The sequence below is a fragment of the Emys orbicularis genome, chromosome 3 (genome assembly GCF_028017835.1).
Source record: "Emys orbicularis isolate rEmyOrb1 chromosome 3, rEmyOrb1.hap1, whole genome shotgun sequence".
In the NCBI taxonomy this organism is placed as follows: Eukaryota; Metazoa; Chordata; order Testudines; family Emydidae; genus Emys; species Emys orbicularis.
This window is the reverse complement of record NC_088685.1, coordinates 112,914,756-112,941,603: the sequence shown is the minus strand read 5'-3', so window position 1 is coordinate 112,941,603 and position 26,848 is coordinate 112,914,756. Positions and strand designations below refer to the sequence as shown.

Below are 26,848 nucleotides of genomic sequence, written 5' to 3'. Positions count from 1 at the left end.
CTCCACGAAGCTCTCCTGGAGGTAATTGGAAAGCCTTTGCATCAGGTTCCTGGGGAGAGCGGCCTTATTGGGTCCTCCGTGGTAGGAAACGTTTCCGCGCCAGGAGACAATCAAGTGCTCAGGTATCATTGCCTTGCAGAGCATGGCGGAATACGGCCCTGGTCTTTGCAGGCTTTCCCGAAGCATCCTTTCTTTCTCCGTCTCTGAAATCCTCATCAGAGTGATGTCGCTCATGGTGACCTGCTTTGAATTAGGTAGGGGAATGTTAGTATTGGGACTGCTTGCCTGTTCCTTTATAGAACTGTAACCGGCGGTTTACAGCCACGCGGTGGAGGAGGGAGAGGAGCAGCATACAGGGATCTTTCCCTGGGACAGCCACGAGGGGGTGGGACAGGGGCAGAGTTCATGCTTGCCGGATTGCTGGCAGCAGGGACTGGCATTGCTTTGAACATGAAAGGAGGCCAGTGCTGCTATTAAAGTTTTAAGCAGCCACAAGTCTACGGCTTACCATGTCAGCCTGTTACCCAAATTCCGCTGTCCTGTCCCGCTTGTCTGATCTGCACTGCAAGACCCCAGGCACTGAATGCGAAGGCCGAAAATTCGACCTTGTCCTGAGTGCGCATGTGATAGGTGCTGTGCATGGTCTTGTTCACAGAGAAAGACTATGTTCTTTGTTCACAACTAAATTTATCTTTCTGAGGAATTCACTCCCTTTTTCCCATCCCACAGCTGCGACTGTCTCCCGACCTACCCTGGCATCACACTCCCAGAGGCTAGCGCAGATTAGGCGTAGGAAGAAGAGGACACGGGAGGACATGTTCTCGGAACTTATGGGCTGCTTCCGAGCCCAGGCAGCCCAGCAGACCCAGTGGAGGAAGAACTTGTCCCAAATCCACCGATCGCACATGGAACGGGAGGAGAGGTGGCGGCAGGAAGACCAGCAGGCGACTCAAACGCTGCTTGGACTAATGAGGGAGCAAACGGACACGCTCCGGCGCCTTGTGGATGTTCTGCAGGACCGGAGGCAGGAGGACAGAGCCCCGCTGCAGTCTATCTCTAACCGCCCTCCCCCGCCACAAAGTCCCATACCCCCCTCACCCAAAGTCCCAAGAAGGAGGGGCGGCAGAGTCCGTGAAAACTCTCACTCCACCCCTGCAGACTGCTCAAGTACCAGAAGGCTCTCATTCCCCAAAATTTGATAAGTCCTTTCCTTACCGCCTCACCCAAGCCCCCGTCCCAGTTTCATTCCCCAGTTTCATGTGTAGTTGCTAATAAAAAATACGTTTCTGTTAATTACTGTTTCCATCATGTTCTTTTAGAGGAGAGTCTGTTTGAAGGGGGGGAAGGGGGTTGGTAATTGGACAGGACAGTCACCTTTACCAGGGTACAGACGCGGGGGCAGGTTCAGCAGCAGGGCACACACATTGCAGTCACTAGTTACCCTGGTCAGTCTGGGAGGTGGTTTTCATGTTCTGTGTGGGGGGGGCTATGTGACTTTGTGGCGGGGGAGGGCGTTTAGAGATCTTATGCAGCGGTCCTTATCCTGGATCACAGAGCCACGCAGCAGGGGATCTGTAACCGTCCTCCCCCTGCCACAAAGTCACATAGCCCCCACACACAGAGTCCCAAACAGGAGGGGTGGCAGGCTCCGTTGAAACAACCAGTCCACCAGTGCAGAGCCTGTCATTCCTGGAGTTTAGAAGCGTCCTTTGCATCACTACACTACACCCGCTCCCCACCACAGTCTGCATCCCAGGTTCAACACTTTACCGCAAAAACAGTAATAAAGAAAATGGTGTTCATTAACAAATTTCAAGTGATTTTATTTTTAAATGTGTGTTGGAAGGGGGTGAACGGGGTATGTAACTGGAGAGGGTAGTGAACATTTACTGGGTAAAGAAACGGGGGCAGTTTCAGCTTCTCTGTAAACAAACTTAATAGTCACAGGTTACCCTGCTCACTCAGGAACCTAGCTTTCAAAGCCTCCCGGATGCACAGCGCGTCCCGCTGGGCTCTTCTAATCGCCCGGCTGTCTGGCTGGGCGTAATCAGCAGCCAGGCTATTTGCCTCAACCTCCCACCCCGCCATAAAGGTCTCCCCCTTGCTCTCACACAGATTGTGGAGCACACAGCAAGCTGTAATAACAATGGGGATATTGGTTTCGCTGAGATCAGAGCGAGTCAGTAAGCTTCTCCATCTCCCCTTGAGACGTCCAAAAGCACACTCCACCACCATTCTGCACTTGCTCAGCCGGTAGTTGAAGAGTTCTTTTTCACTGTCCAGGGCGCCTGTATAGGGCTTCATGAGCCAGGGCATTAGCGGGTAGGCTGGGTCCCCGAGGATGACTATAGGCATCTCCACATCCCCAAGAGTTATTTTGTGGTCCGGGAAGTAAATACCTTCCTGCAGCCGTCTAAACAGACCAGAGTTCCTGAAAACACAAGCATCATGAACCTTGCCCGGCCATCTGACGATGTTTGTAAAACGTCCCCTATGGTCCACCAGTGCTTGCAGCACCATTGAAAAGTAGCCCTTTCGGTTAATGTACTGGCTGGCCTGGTGGTCCGGTCCCAGGATAGGAATGTGAGTTCCATCTATAGCCCCACTGCAGTTTGGGAATTCCATCGCGGCGAAGCCATCTATGATGACCTCCACGTTTCCCAGGGTCACTACCTTTGAGAGCAGTAGCTCAACGATTGCGTTGGCTACTTGCATCACAACAACCCCTACGGTAGATTTGCCCACGCCAAAGTGGTTTGCGACTGACCGGTAGCTGTCCGGCGTTGCAAGCTTCCAGAGGGCTATGGCCACTCGCTTCTGGACACTCAGGGCTGCTTGCAGCCGGGTGTCCTTGCGCTTCAGGGCAGGGGACAGCAACTCACAAAGTTCCAGGAAAGTCCCCTTCCGTATGCGAAAGTTTCGCAGCCACTGTGATTCATCCCAGACCTGCAGCACTATGTGGTCCCACCAGTCCGTGCTTGTTTCCCGGGCCCAGAATCGCCGTTCCACAACATCAACATGATCCATTGCCACCATGATGTCCTCGGCGCGGGGTCCCATGCTTTGTGACAGGTCTGTGCCACTCTCAGACTTCAGGTCCTCACCGCGCTGCCGTAGCCTCCTCGCCCGATTTCTCAGCATCTGCCTCTGGGAAAGGTGGATGATAAGGTGCGAGGTGTTGACAACGGCCATAACTGCAGCGATGGTCGCAGCGGGCTCCATGCTCGCAGTGCTGTGGCGTCCGCGCTGTCACTGACCAGAAAAGTGCGCGAACTGATTTCCTGCCGGTGCTTTCAGGGAGGGAGGGCGGGAGTGACGGTTGGATGACGACAGTTACCCAAAACCACCCTCGACACATTTTTTTCCCCAGAAGGCATTGGGGGCTCGACCCAGAATTTCAATGGGCAGCGGGAACTGTGGGATAGCTGCCCACAGTGCACCGCTTCCAATGTTGACGCTTGCCCCGTTAGTGTGGACTCACAAAGTCGAATTACTCTCCTTAGTGTGGACACACACGTTCGACTTTGTAATATCGATTCCACATATTCGATTTAAGTAAAATCGACCTACTCTCGTAGTGTAGACATACCTTAGTGTAAGGGGAAAAGATGCATTAAAGGATATTATCTTTTTAAATAAGGAGCAACTTGTATTTTAAAATGTATAAACTACTACTAAAGTTTAATTCTGTGCACAGAGGAAGCAAATGACAATACAGCTGTGCTTCGCACATTAGGGAGGATACATATCAAATTTCAGTCATCTGCACATACAGGTTATGGAGGAAGACATGCCATAATTATATACCAAGGAAAGCAAAATAAATAAATTAAAAAAGAATATATAGCTAACAATCTGTGTCTTTGAAAACAACTTTTGATGTTTTGATGTATTTAGGACATGTGACTAATGAAATTTGTTATATATAACAACTAAATTAGACATGCTCAGCCTGTTTTGACAATTTTTTTCTTTTGCAGAAGTCCAGGAAAGGTGAACTTACGAAATCAAAATCTCTCATCCATCCAAAGGAGCAGTAAATGAGGCCCTTTTCTAGAAGGGGCAAAGTCCAAAATAACTCATTACCTTATCAATGATGTGTGTAATGAAGGTGTGTAGGAAGGCCCGGCAGACTTCCACTCTAAGATTACACAGTATATGACAAGCAATAAAGATAAGTGGTTCAAACTTGCTTTGGTGTCAGTCTGAAGTTGTTATTCTGGAGCTTGAATGAGAAGAGACGCTAGGAAAGCGGGGGCAACTTTATCACCAGTTGTGTCAATACTTTTACAATGATTGACTGCTAATAATCAGGATAGGACCCAGGGCACATGCAAGAAATGTTCAAGTGAGGCTTTTGGGTGACTGATTTTGGATGATAGAATTTAGCTGCAGTGAGGCTAACCTGTACTTATTGGGAAATGTTTCTCCCCCTACTCTTTTACATTGTGAAAATGTCTTGAACTAATTTACATGCAACCATGGAGGCCCAGTTGCTGTCCAGTTCAGACATATGACAATATAAAAGCTTCTGTTAATCTCTGGGTGCTTGTTTAATGGGTGGTGTACTTGCCATAAATATTCCTTCAGGACTAACCTGTATGGAATTTTATTCTTTATCATGGTGAGTATTCAGCAATCTGAACTTCCTGCCTGGCTGCAAAGGTAGAAAACAGTCTGTGGATTGTCAACATACTGCTGAGCTTTTATGGTAGTCATCAGAGTGGTTCCTCCATTCTCAGTCACCAAAAATGGTTAGGTCTTTAACCCTCAGATTCCTGGATATCATTGTTCTTGATGATAAGGTGTGGAAAGGAGCTTAACAAGAGGTTTTCTCCTTCCAATAATTAAAAAAAGAACTGAAAGACACTCCTGTGTCAAAGATGGATCAATAAAAACTTTGCCTATTATATCAGTGATCCTCTGTATTCTGTTGTAAAAATTACAGTTTGAAAACAGATCTGGATTCTTTTCTTTAAAAAAGGTTTATAAAATATAAATCAACATGTCAGATGTTCAATACCATCCGTGTTTAAGGTGAAAACGAACCAATTCTCAGGAAAACATTTATAACACAGTTATTAGAATATCTGCAACTCTGAAGGCACACTCACAATCAGTTATGATGTAATGCTTATTTGTTCCACATTGACAGGTAAGAAAACTATTTTGAAATAGGATTTTAATCTGATAATGTTCCTTAAAATATACATCAAAATACTGTGTATAATACTTATTTACATCTTCAAAGTATATTGCAAACATAAACTTAACTAATCCTCATAAATATTCCTGCAGGATAAGTAGGTATTATCACTATTTTACAGATGAAGAAACTGAGGCAGAGAGATTATGGTTCTTCCAAGCCAGTATCAAAGCTAGAATTAGATAGATTTATAGATTTGTGCTTAGACCACAAATCTATATGCATTGTGGCCAAAATAAGGCTACTGCAGGTATATTATTTTGCTGAGCTTGCTTGTTATGGCCCTCACCCTCTTTACGTTCAAGTCTCTCCTGAATATACACCTCTGCCAAGATGCCTATGGAAAAATTGATGGCTGACAATGATAAGCTGGAGAAGTAATTTTGAAAAAGTTTGTTTCATATAAATTTATATATATATATTTGCCCATAACTATATATCCTGTGTACCTTCTACACTGTTTGTCTGCCTTTGTATTGAAAGCTCCTCAGAGCAGGGATTGTGCCCTTTTCAGTTTGTAAAGTGCCAGCATATTGTGGCTGCTACCAGAAACAAATAGTAATATTTGTGTTTATAGTTTCAGTCTTAACATCATACTAATATAGGGTTTTTTTTTTAGTGAATTCACTTATTTAAACAGTAGAGAATGGGCAGGGTCGGTTTACTATAAAATGACATAATATACACTCAAAGCACTTAATAAACACATTTTGGTTTTCCCAAAATAATTAATCTTGTTCACATTAATCTTCCCACTTTTGTTTTCTAGGGATTCTCTGGGTTCCAAATGAAATCTTGACGATCTCTCATTTTTCTAGCTTTCAGGAACAGCTGATGCCTTATGGCAAACCTTGAAAAACAATTCTATTTAAAAACAATTATGCTACAAAGCCTGGGGTGAGCATGCTGCCTCGGCAGCATCCCAGCCCCTGCCAAGTTGGGTTAGGCAACTGAAGTTGGATTTTTCTTGCTTGGGAAATGTACATCTTCTGAAAGCAGTTCAAAAAGTTTTGTAATTTCAGTTAGACTTAGTTAGTGTTGGCTAATAAAGTAATATAAATAGTGGAAAAAATAACTGAAGTAAAATATATTCATAATTTTCAAGTGGCTTGAGAATTTAATGGTCTGAAAATAATAGCAGTCATATGGCACATTACAGCTTAAATAACAGCAAACTGCATATTTATAGTGAGTACACTTTTTTCTAGTGCAGGAGCATTCAAGCAGGGTTGGCAACTTTCGGACCTATACTTGAGCTCCTTCCATTAAAATGTACTACTACTTCTGTCAGTATGGAATAAAAAGAACTCTCCATAAATGGTAGTGGATTCTTTGTCTTTTAAAACCTAGTTCTGTTGGCTACTGAAGAGAAGAGTGTACGCTTTCACATTAAACTAATTGGTTAAGTGTCAAGATGCTGGTGTTAGTGCCTACATGCCCGGTGCTTTAAAAGCACTGAGAACAGCCATGCCTGTGGGTTTAATTGTTGCTCTTCTTCAGACTCCAGTGAGACTTCTTGCTTCCCACTGCTAGGTTTGTTTAGTCACTATCTCTTATCAGTGCTCTGCTCCCTATCTTACTCAGCATGAATTATCAGTCCAAGTAGGGAGTGCTCCTGTGAGCAGTGCTCTATTTTTTTCTCCGGATTCTGTTGGTGTGGTTCTCAATATTTTGTGTCCACTTCTTAGTAGGTGTCTTGTTAAGTTACTCAAGCCCGGGCAATAGTACAAGTCGCTGCATTTGGATTGCCTAATTATATCCCTCATCCAGTCATCGTGCAGGGATTTGCTTTGAATGACTGTGTCCATTCCATTTTGAGTTAATGGGTAACTTCTAGATAAAATTGCAGTATTCCAAAAACATTTTCAAAGACTAGTTTTGGTTTTCTTCTGTTCTGAGCATTTAAGCAAAGGACTACATCAAGAAGTAGTTCCCAAACTTATTGTAGTCCCCCTTGCGATGGACTGGTGAATCCCCTTTAACTTCTCCCTGTTGCCATGTGCTTTTCTCTCGCCATCTCTCCTTTCCTTTTCTTCAGCTGTTTCATTCCCATCTTTCCTTCTCTTTACTTTCTATTATTTCATTGATTATTGTAGCTCCCCTCTTTCAATTTTCCCCCACTCAAGGGGAAAAAATTCATGCTGCTTGGAACAGGTGGTCTCCACTTTTGGCTCTGAGGGGCCAGCACACATACTGTCATGGCTGATTGAATGTTACAAAAGAAGATGTGCGAAGGTGCGGCCTCTGGGATTCTTTCTGAGTTTGCAGAACTCTGGGTGTGTGCTGCTTATAAGGACTCATTAATTTACTCATGGCATTGTGTTGACAGTGTGGAATTTAGTGACACTAGATCATGAAACTTTATTTAAATCTACAGTTTGTGCAGGTTTCTTCTCTCTCAGTGCTGTAGCAGAAGGCTAGTAGAACTCTCTGAAAGGGTAGACTTTTCAAAGGAGTGAAAGGTAGTTAGATGCCTAATTGCCATTTGTGTCTTAAAATCTCCTTTTATTTTAATCCTTGAGGGCAGTAGTAGCAGTAGAGCACAAGTAAGAATCCTTCATGATATCTCTAAGGAAGCAGAATTTCAGGCAAATAATTCTTTCTTCCCTGCCCTATTAGTCCTTTCTGGTGAAATGCACATCTCCTCCTTCCCCCAAACTAATATGTTGATCCCCTGAGTGGGGGAAACAGCTGTAGATTTAAAAAAAAAATTAAAAAACAAACAAACTTCTCAACCCTGATTTTAATGTAGATGTTTTACTTGCTGATTATTACTTCCACTAGGTGTCACCATTTTACTTGTATATAACAAATACCTCCTCAACCCTTGCAGAAGGCAGCTACATAGGAATTTAATCAATACCATAATTTATTTTGTTTTTTAAGGCAATGTAGGACTTTATTCTTTCCTCCCACACCGAACTTATTTTTCAATGAGTAATGTAAGGGAGGGAATATTAAGTATAACTGGATGTTGATGTTGACTAATTAATACACAATGGTTTACTGAGAACCTATTGCTTTGTTGAGAGAGAAAATGTTAGCTATATTAATGCCTTTCAGTTGTGAAGAAACATTATTGATATGAGTAAATAGGAATCAATTTGAAATCAGCCCCAGAATCATACTTTCCTTTTTTTTAAGTGACTGCATTTAAACACAGTTTCTCAGTAAATTTGTGCAACCACATTTTCAGCTTACAATAGCATATAGTGTTTTATCTTGTCCACCTAAAATATCACTGTGACTTAGTTATGACATGATTGGGAACTAATTTTCATTGATTGCTTCATATCAGTTTACTATATATCAGTATGTCTTGTAAGTCTTTAAGTTCTGATTCCAGATGGTAGTGGGGGTGGTTGTTTAAACTGATCCTTAAAAAGGAGGCTATCAGGATTGACTGGATTCAGTCCTAAACCCAGTGGGCCCCTGAATAACATTTACTGTTATAAATTATCCTCCTGATAAAATAACATCAGGTCTGTAAACAGAGTGCTGCAACAGACTTAAAATTCTACCTCAAAGATGGACAAAAAATAAATATCCCTGATCTTCAAGTGTATATGATACAAATGTGCACATTATACCATCCTTGTACTTTACTGGTATCTCTTATGAGTCAGCAAAGGATTGAAATTGACATGACTTTTACTCTGTCAAGTCCCTCAAGTCAGGAAATTTCTGAATTTCATTCTTTTATTATCTCAAAAGTTCCAAGCCCAAATACTCTATATTTTTCCTGTAAAAGATCATGCCAGGATGTACTGTGTGGTTAGTTCAAACTAATCACATGGTACTAGCTCATGAAAGGAGATGTATTTAAACAAACTACTGATCTAGAAGTGCAGTACATGTGGGAAATGAATAATTCTGGCATCATAATTAACCAGTGTAAGAAAGCTAGCTGCTGCTTCTGAACCTATTGGAAAGACTGTATAGAGACAGCAGGAAAGCCAGCATTAAAAAGCATAATAACTAAGTGTCTACTCAGGAATAAGAATCTTTGTATGAGATGTAGAAAGCAAGTGTTTTATCTTGACAACATTCATCAGCTGTGTGAAATCAAAACCATGTCTGAATTTTCATTGATTTAAATTTTCATATGTTGACATTAGAAAGACAAGAGTCTGAAGTGACCCTGAGAATTCCTAGCAGGATCAACTGCCAAAATATCTGACCCATCTAAATTCAGGTGATGGAAGTTCAACCCTCCCATACCTCTATCTTGTAGCAATCAATAGCAATTCCGTCTTGGTTGGGTTGAGGCAGAGCTTATTCCAAACCATCTAAGATTGAATTTCACTCAAACAATTAGATAGCAGGGAGACTTTCATAACAGGCTCTGGTGTAAAGGATAAGTAAATTTGAGTACTGTATGTGTATCAGTGGAAGTCCAATTGTGGTAACTGCTGATATTGACACCATACAGTAGAACATACAGATAACGAGAAGAATTTGGCCCAAAATAGAACTGAGGGTTTTCTTCATTGTAATGCAGTGGTCTCCAACTTTTTTGTACACAAGGTCACTTTCTGAATTTGAGATCAACCCAGATCTACTCCGCCCCAGTCACTCCATTCCCGCCCCCCCCTCCCCCGTTGCTCGCTTTCCCCCACCCTCACTCACTTTCACCAGGCTGGGGCAGGGGTTCGGAATGTGGAAGGGGGTTCTGGGCTGAGCCTGGGGCTGGGGTGCAGGAGTGAGGGGTGCAAGCTTTGGAAGGGAGTTTGGGTGTAGGGGTCATATGGACACACTGCACCTAATCTCATAGAATCTACTGGACATTTCATGAGTTTTACTTTTTATTAGTGTCATTTGTAGTTTATAGATCCAAAATCCTTCAGGGATTGTCACAAATCAGTGTAACATTCTCAATTGTGTCATGTGCATTGGCTGAGCCTGGGGCAGGGGGTTGGGGTGCAGGAGTGAGGGGTGCAAGCTCTGGGAGGGAGTTTGGGTGCAGGAGGGGGCTCCAGGCTGGGGCAGAGTGTTGGGGTGCAGGAGAGTGAGGGGTGCGGGCTCTGGGAGGGAGTTTGCTGCTGGAGAGGGCTCTGCGCTGGGGCAGGAGATTGGGGGGGCAGGAGATGGTGAGGGGTGTGGGCTCTGGGAGGGAGTTTTTGGCTCCGGGCTGAGGCCCGGAGTGTTGGGGTTGTGGGTGTGAGGTGCAGGCTCCGGCTGGGAAGTGCTTAATACAGGCGGCTCCCGGTCGGCAGCGCAGCGGGGCTCAGGCAAGATGTATATTAGTCAAGCCTATATCTGCTCATAAACTTATCCAGATTCTTTGTTCTTCAATTAGAAAGGCATACATGACTGGTTAGAGAGGTCTGTATATGGTAAGTAATGGATTAAATATTTGAAGAGCACTATACAGGCTGGGTTTTATTTCACAACTTTTTAAAAGTTTGCCTTCTCAAAAATTAAAGCAACATTTGTTCGCAGGGGAAAAAAATCAATACAATCAAGATTAAAGAAAAAGATCCATTTATAAAGTGGTCTGAGCTTTTAAAAATATATCCTTTTAGTTGTGTGTGGCCTTTTTTCCACAGGGTATTTGTGCTTGTTTTTGTTTTACCCCAAGGATAGAGGGGTGAGTGTAAACTTTGATTTAATTTTTTTTACCATTGGTTGTAGCAGGAAAACAAGTGAAAAACAAATCCTGGGGATTGAAACATGCAGGAACTTTGAAACTGCATAATACTGACTTTTTGTGATTATTCATAGATTCCAAGGCCAGAAGGGACCATTGTGATCATCTCGTCTGACCTCTTGTAAAACACAGGCCATAACCCCCAACCCCCCCCCCCCCCCCCAAAAAAATAAATACCTAGAGCAGATCTTTTAGAAAACAATCAAATCTTGATTTAAAAAATTGCCAGTGATAGAGAATCCATCACAATCACTGGTAAATTATTCCAGTAATTAATTATCCTCACAGTTAAAAACTTATGCCTTATTTCCAGTCTAAATTTGTCTAGCTTCAGCTTCCAACTACTGGATTCTGTTATGCCTTAGGTCTGCTAGATTGAAGAGCCCATTATTAAATATTTGTTCCCCGTGTAGGTACTTCTAAACTGTGACTAAGTTACCTCTTAACCTGTCAGCAGCTCTCAGTCATGGTAGTAGTGGCTGCATTCCTTCTAAGATCAGGAGTGTAGGTTTATCCCTATCTAAATGACTGGCTTGTCAAAGCGTGGTCTAAATGGCAAGTGCATAGCATTAACCTGATCCAGTCAATGATCCGGGACTGTTAATCAACACACAAAAGTATCTCCTCTCCCCAGTCCAGAGGATAGAGTTTATGGGGGCTGCACTGGAATCATCTCAAGCCAGGGCCTTTCTTCCATGTTCCAGGCAATTCGATCAATTGTCGTAGGTCTGCTGGTCACAACAACACCAAACTGAGGCTTCTGGGTCACATGGCCTCTTGCACCTATGTGGTTCACTATGTCAGACTGTGACTCAGAACTCTGCAGGGCTGGCTGGCATCTGTCTACCCACCAAACCGCCATCAATTGGACTCCCTGGTAAGAGTGCCCTCCAATGTCCTCAAGTCCCTTGATAGGCATTCCATTTGTTCACCCACAACTAACTTTCATGCTAGGGACAGATGCTTCGGTCCTCGGATAGGGAGCCCATTTTAGTTCTCTGCCGGGTCTCTTGTCCTCAGAGAACTTAGCTTTACGCATCAGTGTCAGAGAACTGAAAGCTGTGCAAGTATTTCTATCGCAGATCGGGGAAGCAGGCTGTTAGTCGTCACAGACAACATGACGGCAATGTTTTATCTCAACAAGCAGAGGGGAGCCCACTCTTCCCCACTCTGTCACGAAGCAGCCCTATGCAGGGAGCTTTGTCTTGGCAGCTCAGTAGATCTAGAAGCATCTTACCTGCGGGGTGTACAGAATGACTTAGCAGGCCACCTGAGCAAATGGTTTGAGTCACCACAAGTGGTTTCTTCACCTAGTTGTGGCCAGTTACATCTTCTAGCTGTGGGGTTTTCCCCAAATAGAGCTATTTGTGACAAAGTCCAACAGAACATGTCTGCAGTTCTGCTCCCTATGGGGCCACAGCTTTTTTATTATTGAAATGGCTCTGGAGGACAAAAACTAAGAGACATGAATGCTAAATGCTATTAAAAATAGTTTATGAATTATAAATGATTACTATCTCACTTCTTTTCTTCAAACTTGTTTATGTAGCTCTGTGTAGCTAGAACTTTTTCCTTGCATTGCCACTTTACAGTATCTAAATAATTTGGGACAGCCCATGAGAAATTGTGGCAGTAAAGACATCATATAAACAGATTCAGTGGTTTTTTTGTTTTATTTTTATACTCCCCTTGAAACTTGTATTCTGTACTTACCTTGTGAAACAAGCATATTTTAGGAGATCCTGGTGGAGGTGGCATCTTTTGGATTAGACTTAAAGGCGCAATCCTGATCACTTGCAATAATTACAGTCTCATGGCACTTCTTATATGAGAGGGATGTAAACTTCAGTGTCCTAGGTCAATATTGATTGGGTAACTTCATTCCACCTACCTACTTTCTTGTCTTTGGTTTCAATAGGATGCGGTACTTATCTTCCCTTCCTGTTTGAAATTGTTGTGTTGCTGTGCACTGTACGTTGTTGCTGTATTTCAATGGTGGGTGGAATGACGTGTGTATGATGTGCATGAAAAATTGCTACTAAAATAATTATTATAATTTGGTGTACTTTTGAATGAACTGCACTGTATGAATGGAGGGTGTTTGTTTAAAAAATAAAACCCAAATGAAAACATACCTCTTTTTTTTATTTGATTGTTTACTCCTCCACCTCTTTCAATGATAAATAGTGATCAGAGAAAGGAAGCTACTTGGAAGTGACAGAAGAGAGGGACCAATGCCTAGTGAAGACTTTACGTTGAAGGAGTGGCTACAATTTTGTGTATGGTTGTAGCTCCAGTGCCATGTGGGAAAGGAAGTGAATGATTGCAAAGTTGAAAGGATCATTAACACAGTGGCTGAAGTCATCAAGAATTAAGATGGAGGATTGGGAAGAAAGGAAAAGGAGGACCAGGAATCCAAGTTGAAGAGGAAGTAGGATGAGGAGACAGGGAAAAGTTAGTCAGCAGATGGCATAAACCTCAAGGGGAAGGAGGGAAAAGAGTTAGAAATGGGAGAGCAGGAAGCCAGTGCTTCTGCTATTGAGAGCATGATGAATGGGAACATTGCCTCGGTTGCTGCCTTCTCCTTTGACTGGCTCCCACGTAGGGGGAAAGCCAGTAAAAACAAAGATGAAGGAGGTGAGAGAGAGAGAGACATCACAGGTTGTGTCTGCTTTCTAAAAAGTAAAGCAGGAGCCCCAGAGGGAACAGGAAAAAAGGGAACTTGAGCAACTCTAGACTGCACTAAAGTGAGACAGAGGGGTTACTCCTGGGGGAATTCTGTGTCTAAAAATTCTGCCCACAATATTTTAAAATTCTGCATATTTTATTTGTCAATATAACACACTATAATCATGCCAGTTTCAATTATTTTGATAATTTATTTCAAAATACCTGTCAGCAAATATGTCTGTAACAATATGGACAACAAAAAAGATTCAAGTTGCAGTGCCCGGAGTCTGAAACTGTACTCAACCTGCAGTATGGTTCAGAAAATATTATTCAAATGGCCAAAGTTCATTGTCCATTATCTTGAAGTCACTTTGAGTAAATTAATGTTCAAAACTAGTGCACAAAGTTTACAATCCAAGAAAAAAATTCCTCTATGCCTGTTTCCCCCCAGAAGATAAGATCTATGGTAGCCAATCTCTGTGTTTGGTAAAAGACTTCGATATAAGCGGTGAGGCAAGTGCAGTCTTGTTAAATGAGCACCAAGCTAGGAACCGGGAACTCCAGGGTTCTTTCTGTGGACACTCACTTGCTGTGTGACCTTGGGCAGAAGGTCACTTACGCTTTCTGTGTCCTTGTTTTCCAGTATATAAAATGGACAATGATATTTCTGTACCTCTGCAGAATGCTGTGCAGTCTTGTCAGGGGATGATGTTAAAGCCCTTTGAGCATATTAACTTTAGATAGTGCTAAGGATACTTCGCATGGTGAGTCCAGGGAATCGGACTTCTTATACTTGTACCTTTAATGAATTAAGACTGTTTTTAACTGAGGGGATGGGACAAAAAGAGAGCATGAAGGGAATAGGAGACTGAGAACAAAATGTCCAAACGTGGGTGGCTGCGTGTACCGATTCCCACCCGCTGTGTGTCTCCCTTTTTCTTTATAGCATCAGGTGCTTCCCAACCCTCTTACTTGGGCAAGTGGAAGCGCCTGTTCTGGCAGAGGAGAGCTAGATCTACTTCATTTACTGAGGCCAGCCACCCTGCGACACAGTCCCTGTTCCAAAGACCTTACATTCATATTTAAATTCACATTTACTTTGATTCCATGTAAACAGTGTTGATTCACAAGCTGTGTATGTTGCTGCTTCTGTTTCAGGTAATGGGCCCCATCATGACCGCTGCTGTGTCTACAATGAAAGCAACTTGGTAGATGGAGTTTACTGCCTGCCAATAGGACACTGGATCGAAGTCTCTGGACACACTGATGAGATGAAGCACACAACTGACTTCTATTTTAATATTGCAGGCCATCAAGCCATTCACTATTCCAGGTAAAAAAACAAACAATGAGTATTCTCAAGGGCTTGTTCAATCCAGGCAGCTAAAGAGGAAATCTGAACTGAAAGGATGGATAGAGACTTAGACCATATGGTGGCAAATGGGAATTTGTGTGGAATAGAAAGTAACGACCCATTCACATACACAGAGACGCAACTCAGAAGGCTAAATTTACAGTCCCTCAGAAAAGCTTAATGCAAATTAACTGCCCCTAAGCAGGTAAAAATCAGATATGTCTTAAGGTTAAAAACTTTACAGAGCTGTTTTAGTTATTCCAAAACCAAGCATAACAAACCCAGAAAACTTGCAGTTAAGGTTATACTTAAAACACCCAAATATGTTAAGTATGAGAGTGCACAATTAATGCACCCAAACAACCTTCACGTTGCAATGTAGTGATGCCAAGCAAATAAAGGAGAAGCAATTTCATTGCAAAGACTGTGTGTGGATTTCGGGTTGCATCCTGTTAGCTATGACCAAATGGTCACCCCTCCCCCACAAAGTGTGAGGGTCCACTGAGCCACAGCACAAGCGACCTTTGGGGGTTTGCCGCAAGGAATTCCTCTATTAGAGATCTGCAGATGGCAACGTGGGGCTCTGTAGGTATTTTTACTAAGCATTACCCCCTTATGCAAGCTTCATCCATGGAGGTTTCCTTTGGAACAGCAGGCCTGTGATCTGTAGTGCAGCATCGTTCCTCACACCCTCCTCCTCAATGTGATGCTGTTTGTGAGTCACACACAGTGAATACTCATAGGGACCTGCACTTGTAGAAAGAAAGGTTACTTACTTTATAGTATCTGTAGTTCTTCAAGATGTGTGGTCCCTATGTATATTCCACGACCCACTCTCCTTCCTCTCTGCTTTGGAACCTTACTATAATCCACAGTACAGTAAGAACTGGAGAGGCAGGCAGGCAGTCCGTGCCACCTCATTTGTCCCCAGTTTGGAGCACGAGCAGGCACAGGGCACAGGCACAGACCAGTGGACACTGCTAGTGAAAAATCTTTCAGTCTCAGGCACATGGAGCACACCCATAGTGAGTGCCGAGTGGGACCACACATCTCAAAGAACTCCAGTTACTAAAAGGTGAGTAACCTTTCTTTATGTAAAACATCTTCTCATTCAGAATATCTGCGCCTTGTTTATCTTTGACGTCTGTCGGTTTAATTTGATGGGGAAAATATTTTTACCGCTCTATGCATTACAGAGCTAATAAAGCTATGGACGAGTGAACATGGTTCTGTAAAGCCTCAGACAACATCCAGAAATCTTCAGCTGAGCTGTTATTGCAGTATTTTTACTAATGGTGATAACTGTAGAGGCAGAAAAAACATAACCTGATTTTTAAGTGTCGGGTTGAATTTGGGAAAAAAGTGAATGTTTGATTTTTAAATTGAGCAGATAAGATAGGGAAGTCACTGAGCAAGACTAGTCATGGAACCCCACCATTATTTGGCAGGGGTGGGCAGGGTTTTATGGGCATTTATATGTATTTTAAATACCATGGTGTTATTTCAGTCAGTGTAGAATATAAGTGACGGTTCTGTCCAGCTAAAATATTAAACAAGTGACAACATAGTCATGTGGTTATTTGGAAGTGTCATGTAAATGAAATCTTTTCAATTTAAAGAATAATATGTACTACTAATAATACCATTAAAGTTACCTGTTGTAAATATCAATAAACTTTTTTTTATTTCAAAATGTTCTTGAAAAGGAATTGTTCAATACGTCTCTCTTTCAGGGCTGGTTCCCTCCCACAGCCAAAGGCAGCCCTACTACACTATAATGAAACATCACCAGGCCCACCATGAATTTGGGCTGCTGCTGGGGGGAGCAGAGCCAGTGACCCATGGCAGAGAGCTTAGGGAAGGGGCTCTGGGACCCCAAAAGTTATGGTGGCCGTACATGTGGCCGAGTTGTGGTGACCATATGGGGCTACCGTGGCCACACTTGAGAATCGCTGCTACAGAGCAACAGCATCAGTAACAGGACTAAGAAATTATGAGCTACAGAGCAAAAGAGTTGTATGATGACATTACTGGTATCTGCTGTGTGGGAGAGAGATTAAATGCAGGAGATAATTTTTAAACAATTTATAATTTAGTTATTTAAAAAAAAAGTGTGTGTGTGTGTGCATGGGGGAGGGGAGGAATGAAGAAGAAGACCACATTATGGAAACAGAGCCTTATCTGTGTATCCCGGGCTCATTTATTTAGATGTATTTAAAATTGTGCCTATCCCTAACTCTTGTGCATGAATAAAATTTTGTTCCAAACACATACAAATCAAAATTGGATTCTCACCGATGAAAGACCTTCCCTAACCTACCCAAATTGAAACTCTCCTTTCTCATTAACTTCCCACTGTCAGCCTTTTCCCACAGAGCCTAGGGGGCTTGTCTTCACAAACATTTAGTTCACAGCAAGCTGGGGTGAGAATCTACCCCCACTAGCCTGCCACAGTCCGACTGTTTATGTGGATCCTGCTGACATGCATTAACAATCTGCTAATGTTCTTTGATCTAGACCTGTGTCAAAGAAGACTAGATCAAAGTGCTCTAAATCTCCCTCCTCATTAACTTCCCACAGCCCTCCTGTACAAAGTCTAGGTAAATAGATAGGCATTGCAGTGTGGCTTGAAGGTAAGCAAATTCAGACTGGGGGAGAGAGAAAACAAGTTTCAGAGATAAGGGATCCCCTCACTGAGAACACCTTGTCCTCAACTTCCTCAGGTGTAAACTCAGCTGATTTCAACTTCTGTGGTATTGCACAAGCAGCCTGACGGTTTCTAAAATAAGCAAGACCTGACCTTTTTATAGATTCAAACCAGCCCCTTGAATTGCAACCAGAAATGTATGGGAAGCCTGTGCAGGTCAAGGGGCACAGGTATAACATGCTGCCTGAGGGAAGTACTGTTGAAGAAGCAGGGAGCTGTATTCTGTACTTCCTGACGTTTCTGACTGGTCTTCAAGTGTAGTTCCATGGAGAACACATTGCAATAAGCCTTGAAGTTGACAAAAGATATAGGCAAAGGGGGGCGGGAGAGGGAGTCTGCATCTAGAAAAACAAGTCACAAATGGAAAAGGGCACTGTTGGCTACTCTCCCTTCCCACTGGCCCCTGAGATTGGTTAGACATTGGGACAACCAATCAACTTCAACATCTGGATCTGATTAACTAGTAAGGTCAGTCAGAGGAGGTTGTTCAAGAGCAATGGGGGAAACTTTTTTGGCGTTTGGGACCTAAATTTGCACCTTCTGCGTGGCAGTGCATTGCCTTGCCACTAAACTACCGGCTAGTTTCTTTATGATGCCTGTTCTAATCATCCTTTAACTATAGTACACTATATGTGTACACAATATGTATGGATGCATAAACATACAGTTATAGTTAGGCATGGAAGGATTAGATTTTTATTGGTAAATGTCAATTTCACCATAGGCACACAAATGAAAAAATATTTCCATTCAGTATCAATTTACAGAGAGGCAAAATAAGAAACCTGCTGCTTAAGAACTTATTAGAGTTTGATTTAAGGATATTTAATCATAGAATATCAGGGTTGGAAGGGACCTTAGGAGGTCATCTAGTCCAACACCCTGCTCAAAGCAGGACCAATTCCCAACTAAATCATCCCAGCCAGGGCTTTGTCAATCCTGACCTAAAAATCTCCTAAGGAAGGAGATTCCACCACCTTCCTAGGTAACCCATTCCACCACCCTCCTAGTGAAAAAGTTTTTCCTAATATCCAACCTAAACCTCCCCCACTGCAACTTGAGACCATTACTCCTTGTTCTGTCATCTGCTACCACTGAGAACAGTCTAGATCCATCCTCTTTGGAACCCCCTTTCAGGTAGTTGAAAGCAGCTATCAAATCCCCCCCTCATTCTTCTCTTCTGCAGACTAAATAATCTCAGTTCCCTCAGCCTCTCCTCATAAATCATGTGCTCCAGCCCCCTAATAATTTTTGTTGCCCTCCGCAGGACTCTTTCCAATTTTTCCACATCCTTTCCACTGTCGACTCATATCCAGCTTCTCGTCCACTGTAACCCCTAGGTCCTTTTCTGCAGAACTGCTGCCTAGCCACTCGGTCCCTAGTCTGTAGCAGTGCATGGGATTCTTCCGTCCTAAGTGCAGGACTCTGCACTTGTCCTTGTTAAACCTCATCAGATTTCTTTTGGCCCAATCCTCTAATTTGTCTAGGTCCCTTTGTATCCTATCCCTACCCTCCAGCATATCTATCACTCCTCCCAGTTTAGTGTCATCTGCAAACTTGCTGAGGGTGCAATCCACGCCATCCTCCAGTTCATTAATGAAGATATTGAACAAAACCGGCCCCAGGACAGACCCTTGGGGCACTTTTCTTTATGTATCTTGACATGATGTTGACAGTTTGTGTTTTAACTGTTATAAAGTTTTAACTTTGCATCTCAACATCTACTGTCATTAAATAATTGTCTGACACCCGCCCCCCAATTTCCCACAACTGTGAAAATATAAATAGATAAAACATTGAAAAAATGCATAAATCCCATACTTTTGTGCTACTGTGAACATTTAATAAATGCTTAAAAATAAACATTGATATTATCATTTAAACCAAGCCTAGTTATAGTTGTTAAATAACATGCACAGGCTACTGAAAGTTTAAGAATAAGACCAATGTTAATTATAATACTGCATAACAAAAATATATAAATACATCAGATGTAACAAAATACAATTGAAAATAATTTCAGAGAAACTATTTAAAGATAATAGTTTCTATTTTGATGTTGAAACAGATTCTAAACATTATTTAAGCCTTACAACATTCCCGTGAAGCAGCTTGATTTGACAGATTAACCAAAGTGGGCAAGCCACTTATTTTGTTTTCTGAATGCAAACAAGAAGTTCTTATCCACGTAGCCCTAGACTTGTCCACTGTCACATAGCAAGTCAGTGTCAGAATGGGGAAGGAAGTTGGGACTCCTGGCTCTCAATCCTGTGCTCTAGACATAGTTCTGGTGAATACCACAATTATAAGCAGTCTGGTATTACAGAGCAGATATTATAATTTTAATTGAATAGAAGACCATAGGGCAGTTTAGTTTAGGATTGTCCAGAGGTGGAGTAATTTCAGAGTAGGATTTTTGCTTGACTCTTATCAGTTGTTAAGCTACTGTTATTATCATTATCTGCATTATGTTTTCTATTAGACCTGAAGAATGTCCACTCTCTAGTACTCTGTCAGATTTATTGTGTACTGTGGTATCAGCGGGACACAAAATACTGTCTAGACACTGGAGTGACACTGTGGAATTAACTACCGAAGAATGGTAGATTGTCTGTATAAACATGATGAAATGGGAGAAAAACTGTTGTGACAACAAATGGGTCTGTTTAAAAACCTTGCCAACTTTGGCAGACATTAATTATTTTTTTTATGTCAAGCTATTTATTAAGTGATATCCATCAGTATTGTTAATGTTCGCCTGGTTTGAGGGTATTTTGTTTTCATAGATTCATAGATTCTAGGACTGGAAGGGACCTCGAGAGGTCATCGAGTCCAGTCACCTGCCCGCATGGCAGGACCAAATACTGTCTAGACCATCCCTGATAGACATTTATCTAACCTACTCTTAAATATCTCCAGAGATGGAGATTCCACAACCTCCCTAGGCAATTTATTCCAGTGTTTAACCACCCTGACAGTTAGGAACTTTTTCCTAATGTCCAACCTAGACCTCCCTTGCTGCAGTTTAAGCCCATTGCTTCTTGTTCTATCCTTAGAGGCTAAGGTGAACAAGTTTTCTCCCTCCTCCTTATGACACCCTTTTAGATACCTGAAAACTGCTATCATGTCCCCTCTCAGTCTTCTCTTTTCCAAACTAAACAAACCCAATTCTTTCAGCCTTCCTTCATAGGTCATGTTCTCAAGACCTTTAATCATTCTTGTTGCTCTTCTCTGGACCCTTTCCAATTTCTCCACATCTTTCTTGAAATGCGGTGCCCAGAACTGGGCACAATACTCCAGCTGAGGCCTAACCAGAGCAGAGTAGAGCGGAAGAATGACTTCTCATGTCTTGCTCACAACACACCTGTTAATACATCCCAGAATCATGTTTGCTTTTTTTGCAACAGCATCACACTGTTGACTCATATTTAGCTTGTGGTCCACTATAACCCCTAGATCCCTTTCTGCCGTACTCCTTCCTAGACAGTCTCTTCCCATTCTGTATGTGTGAAACTGATTTTTTCTTCCCAAGTGGAGCACTTTGCATTTGTCTTTGTTAAACTTCATCCTGTTTAACTCAGACCATTTCTCCAATTTGTCCAGCGTGTTATACCTGTGCCCCTTTGTTCCTTTCTCCTCTTTCCAGGAAATTACCATGCATGTTGCTTGCATTATTCATATATTCATAGTCCAGTAAACCTGAGATTTTATATTGGGATTTTGCCTACCTTTGGACATGGAGCAGTTGGAATCATTCTTGATGTACAACAGGAATTTTTTCCAATGACATTTCATGATTTATTTTGTGTAATTGCCCTGGTACGTGTGGCACAGATATGTGGCTATCCCTTTTTAACCATGTCATTGTCATTAAATGAATAATTCTTTTTACAGTTCAGAAATAATTCAAACCCATTAAAAATGTCAAGAGCTTGTTAAAAAGAAACTTCCTCCCTTACATCTCCTTTCCCCTCTCTTTCTTTTCCATCTGTTTCACTCTTCTTTTGGGGGGCAACACATTTTGTGAAGGCCTAAGTCTTCCTCCTCCCTGTACAAATACCTTTTGTGGTTTATACTTCTGACCCCTCCCCCACCAAAGTGGGTTGTTCTCAAAAGCATTCTGTGCCACATTCAGAAATGTCAAAACTGATCAACCCTTTTAATTCCCATGTGAGTCAGCCCTAGAAGAACTGGTCTGGTTGGTTTTCGCAGCCTTACATAGGTGGGGAGGCAGAATGAATGTGCAATGCCTTCCTGACATTATTGCTAGGGATCCGGTGGAATGGTGTCAAGGAATCAACCCAGTGGTCAGAAGAGGGGTCTTGTAGTCACATAGCTGTTACGTGACTTGCGATTAAATGTGGTTTCCCTCTCAGAAGTAAATACAACTTCATGGGCCTGGAGTAAGGATGAGCTTTCAGAGGTCTGTTTAGCTTTGCACATGGAATTTGGCCACATGGATGGCAGTTACAAAGAGATTGGAGCTGAAACATACATTTTGATGGTCATTTAAACAGAATTCTTCTCATAACCAGATGGGTTCTGAAGTTCAAAATGATATCATTTGTCATATGCAATGTAGCTGTGTCAGTCCCAAGATAATAGAGAGACAGAGTTGGCGAGGTAGTATCGTTTATTGGACCAACTTCTGTTGGTGAGAGAGACAAGTCTTCGAGACACAATGAAAATAGCTGATAGTAAGGTCATTGTTCAGCTCAGCTGAACTAGAAGTGGTGGTATTGGGGGAAGGAAAAGATGCATAGGATTGTATTAAAAATAATGCTACTATTTCACAGAAGCAGCTGGCTATTTATACACCACCAACAGTATGCCGGGTGCTTGACAGACAGATATGAAGGCAAAGCTTTTGCTAAAAAGAGCTTACAATCTAACCACACAATCTACAACCCCAGGAGTAGGGAATGGGCAGTAACAATGTAAAATGAGTGAGCGATGAAGTTTAGCACTTAGCATATCCAAAACAATGACAAGAGTGGCCCCTTGACTTAAGGGGATTATGGGATGTTTCCGGAGGCTGATCAGAGCACAGTAATGCAACACCTCGTTCACACTGACATTGGGGCGCTCCAGCGGGGCCGCATCAAACGTTATTCTACTCGCCGAGGTGGAGTACCAGGAGCGCTCTAGCCATGGAGTCAGAGCCCTCTACGTGCCGTGCCAGTGTGGACGGGTAGTAATCTAGGGTGCCTGGGGCCCCTTTAATGCGCTGTAACTCGCAAGTGTAGCCAAGCCCTTTAAGTAGCTTTGTCATTGAAGTGTGTGGCTTGTTTTTGGCTTGGTGAGTGGCAGTAGGCGGTGCCTCCGAAATGGGATTGGCTTGGTTTGGGCTTGCTCTGAAAAGGCAGTGCAGCTTTTTTTATCTTGTAGATCTGGGAGAAAGAGGAGAGAGACAGAGGCCTTGTCTACACTGCCACTTTACAGCACTGCAACTTTCTCACTCAGGGGTGTGAAAAAACACCCCCCTGAGCGCAGCAAGTTTCAGTGCTGTAAAGTGGCAGTGTAAACGGTGTACCAGTGCTGGGAGCTGCACTCCCAGCGCTGGTAGCTATTCCCCTCATGGGGGTGGGTTTTTTTACAACTACACAGCCACAACACTACACTACTCAGCCATGTTAAAGCGCTGTGAGAGTGAAGAGTTTTGTTGCCAAAAGTGTACACCTCCACTCTTTTGTTGCCAAAAGCTGCCTTTTGCTGACAAAACTCTGCAGTGTAGACAAGGCCTTAGAGAGATGGTTGTGAGTGAGTCACTATGCAGGGTAGAATGATCTCCCCACTGTAAAACGACAGTGAGCTGAGATTGGCTGGCGATGTCAAAATGGTTATTTTCCTAAATTAGCTGCCTATGTGTAACATTTGCTTTAAAACATTGCTGCTCTTTGAAATGGAAATTCACACAGCTGTGTTGCTGCATAAGATCTCCTTATTTCTTAAGGAAAATAGACACTGATTCCATTTCTTCAGGGGAAAAAAGCAGAGGCAAGAACAGGAACCCTCTTGGCAAGGAAACCACAGGTGTAAACAAAGTGATTTGCACTGTTTTCACCCTGTGGGCTATCAAAAGGCAACTCTTGATGGTCCAATTAATCAAATATTAGGTGAGATACCATGGTTAGAGGGAAAATTGGTTTAGGTCATTACTCTTGTAGTTTCTCCTTTCCTCTTTCTTTGTTAGTTGTCTCTCTGTTCCTCACTCTGTTTTTCTTTTGATTGTTTTTTCCCGTTTTACTGCCTTTTTATTCTTTAAGGTCCAAGCTGTCAGAGACAGAGTAGCATTGTGCTGCTTACAGAAGCAGTTTGCCTACATTGCCAGCTGTGAATGAAATTGACTAGGATTCCAAAATCTGAGTCATTTTCACTCACAGCCAGCACTGTGGGGAAAGTCTTGTAGGCTAGAATGCAGCACTATCCTTTCTTGGAAACTGATCGACCATAATCAACAAGCTGATATGATTACAAATGGACTTAGTTCTTTTGCCATGATTTTTTTGTTAGGTGCATATTGTATTTCTGAAACAAGTATCTTCTAAATTACAAAGGCCCAGATTCATAAAGGGACATAGGTGTTGCAACACTCAGCATTGCAATGCTTAACTTTTAAGTGCCTAGAAAATGACTGGAACACAAATGGGATCTGCAAAGCCTGAATTAGGTGCCCAGACGTCCTGTAAAAAGAATGGGAAGAGATAGGCACCTAAGAATCTGATCCAAAGAAGCCAGCATGCTAGATGGAGATCCACCTAACCTAACAAGCTGATGAGAGGCGAGGGGTGAATCCTAAACCTTGCCCCTCTCTGCTTCCATCACAGCCAGGAGCCGCTCTCCTGGAGTAAGCTGTGTAGGCACCTAAGCCATTTCTTGCGCACATGCCTAACTCTATCCAAAAGAGCCCAGCGGGAGAGGAGGAGGGAACACCTGTTATTCCCTGGTTTGTAGACCATGCTGAGGCTTAGGCAGGCGATAGGTGTCTGGATGTCTTGGGGGAGGAAGCAGTGCTCATGCTCAGAGGTAGAAACTTAGGCACCTACAGAATTTTTACAGCAAAAATTTAGGTGCCAAGATAAGTTTAGGCATCTACAGCGTTGGGCAGCAACTGAATGGGGCGGGTTGTGGATCTCAGAAGCACCTTCAACTGGGCTTTAGGTACTTAAGTCCCTTTGTGGGTCTGACCCAAAATGCCTTACATAAAATAAGCAAACATTGCTTAGCTATTGTAACTATAGAACTAGAGTAGAGAATATCTCTAAAAACTGGTGAACTACAGCTAATCTGCAAAATTTCCCTCATGCCTTAGGAATTTATAAAACAGACAACAAATATAGATGCAGGTTTGCCACTTAAAAACCCTTGATGTTTGAAAGACAAATTCAACAAGGTTCCTCTGTGTAAAAAAAGAAACTTGTCATATTTTAACTGTAAACAAAAAAGCTATTAGAAATGAAACCTGAATATCTCCTTTAGTTTCCCTGAAGTTTAGTTTCAGAAACATTACTGTTTTATTTCCTGAGAATAAATAAATATTACAGAGTTACTGCTATATTTTCTTGAGTTTTGTTTTATTTCTGCAGAAGAAAACAAAACAAAACAGATGAACGGCTGCTGCCTTCCTAGAGAACAAGGTAAAGGGCTCTAACTGAAAATCTCTCATTTTCTGCTTTAATGCTGTGCAGTGGAAAATTTCATTTCAAATTCAAGGAGTTAGGTGCGTAACTCCTATTACTGTGAAAGTCCTCAGTGAACCATGACAAAAATTGAGCAGAGTGTCATGCAGGTTGCCAACCTATATGAAATATGGATTTCAAATCCTTTTTTATTAGTGGGGGGAAAACACAGACCAAAAAGAGTTGCAAATTAGAATGAAATGTCTTAGGGTACCTTTTTTATTTTATATTTTCCTGTGGTAAGACTGCATAATTTGAAAATGATTATAAGGATCCAGGGAGAAAAAAGGGAGAAGAGGGAGGAAATGCAATGAAAACATGAATTTAATTTTGATGTGCAGAAAAGTGAAATGCAAACAAGATTGTGAAAGCGATAAATGTTAGTAGTTGTAGTTCTTTTTAGGTGTGCTCTATAAGGGTGAAATTTACCCCTTCAAACACACAGCCCAAGTATTTGGACTTTGTACAGGGTGTTGAGTGAGGAAGGAGGAGCAGTGAGATAGCCACATTCACCGATAGAGTCTGTTGGTGGGCTGTGGCCACGAAACCGACTCTCTCAATGGCTGCTGCCTCTCTGCCCTGCAGTTTTGGGCCACTGGATATGTATATCTCTAGCCAACCCCAAAACAGGCATATTCAGAGCCTTTGTGGAAAAACACCCCGCTCTCCACCAGGTAGTTGTGCAGAGTTTCCCAGCATGCTGTGCCTTTGGTGCCCCTCCCTCTATAACAGGCTTCAGAGATGTGGAAGGCCTTATGGGGACCCTTCACATTTATGTGAGCACAACATAGTCCATTGTTATCACTACAGAAGGCTAAATCCTTTATTGCTGAACTTACCGTAACACTGAGGTGCTTCTGTGATGTCCACCTTCCTCGTCTCCACATGGGGGATTGAACCAGGGATCTCTAGAGCTAAAAGCTACAGTTTGAGCTACAGGTCCAAGGCACTGTAGCTGTGGGCTGCAACAGCTCATATCCTTTATGGTCAGCCCAGAGAGGCATTTTCATCACTCTCCAGTGGGTAACATTTCCACCACAGGAGACAGAGAAAATAACAAACAAACCCAGTTTCCTTACTACACTTGTGGTGTAGGCTGTTATCCACGGCTGAGTAACACTTTACAGCGTTACAATAATAGTGTTTGGCAGAGGATCTAGAGGTACTTACATAAACTACAGTTGATCACTTTTAATACCTTTATCAAAGTGCCCACAGTTCCTATTTCAAAGCAGATGAAATCATAATCCTAGGCAACAAAATACATCTAAGTAATCAGACAACCACTCCTCCCTTCCCAGCACTTGTTAACTTTATGCTCCCAAAGAAACAAACCGCTGTAGGCCAGCTTCCTAAAAGTTCTAGTCAAACTAATTATTTCCCCTTCTTGACTTCCAAAGCTTTCTCAGGACTCCACAATATGGTTATCAGTCCTGGCTGAAGAGGACTGGACACAGTTCCTCTTGGGGTCTCTCTGCCACTGGAAAAAGCTCTACCTGTTACTGCACTTAGCCCTCTTTGAGGCTAGGACTGAGCCTCTTGCTACTGCTGGGGGAAAATTCCCTTCCCTACCACCTCTGAG

General features: G+C 42.6%; 1 protein-coding gene across 1 annotated transcript in view; it reads left to right on the top strand.

Annotated features, from left to right (window-relative positions):
* The window catches only part of EPM2A (EPM2A glucan phosphatase, laforin), a 50,224-nt gene that overhangs the window by 4,862 nt on the left and 18,514 nt on the right, over positions 1-26,848 (top strand). Inside the window, exon 2 of the mRNA XM_065401971.1 lies at positions 14,685-14,859. Within this exon, the coding sequence (XP_065258043.1) occupies positions 14,685-14,859 (175 nt within the window). The remainder of the gene's footprint in view (positions 1-14,684; positions 14,860-26,848) is intronic.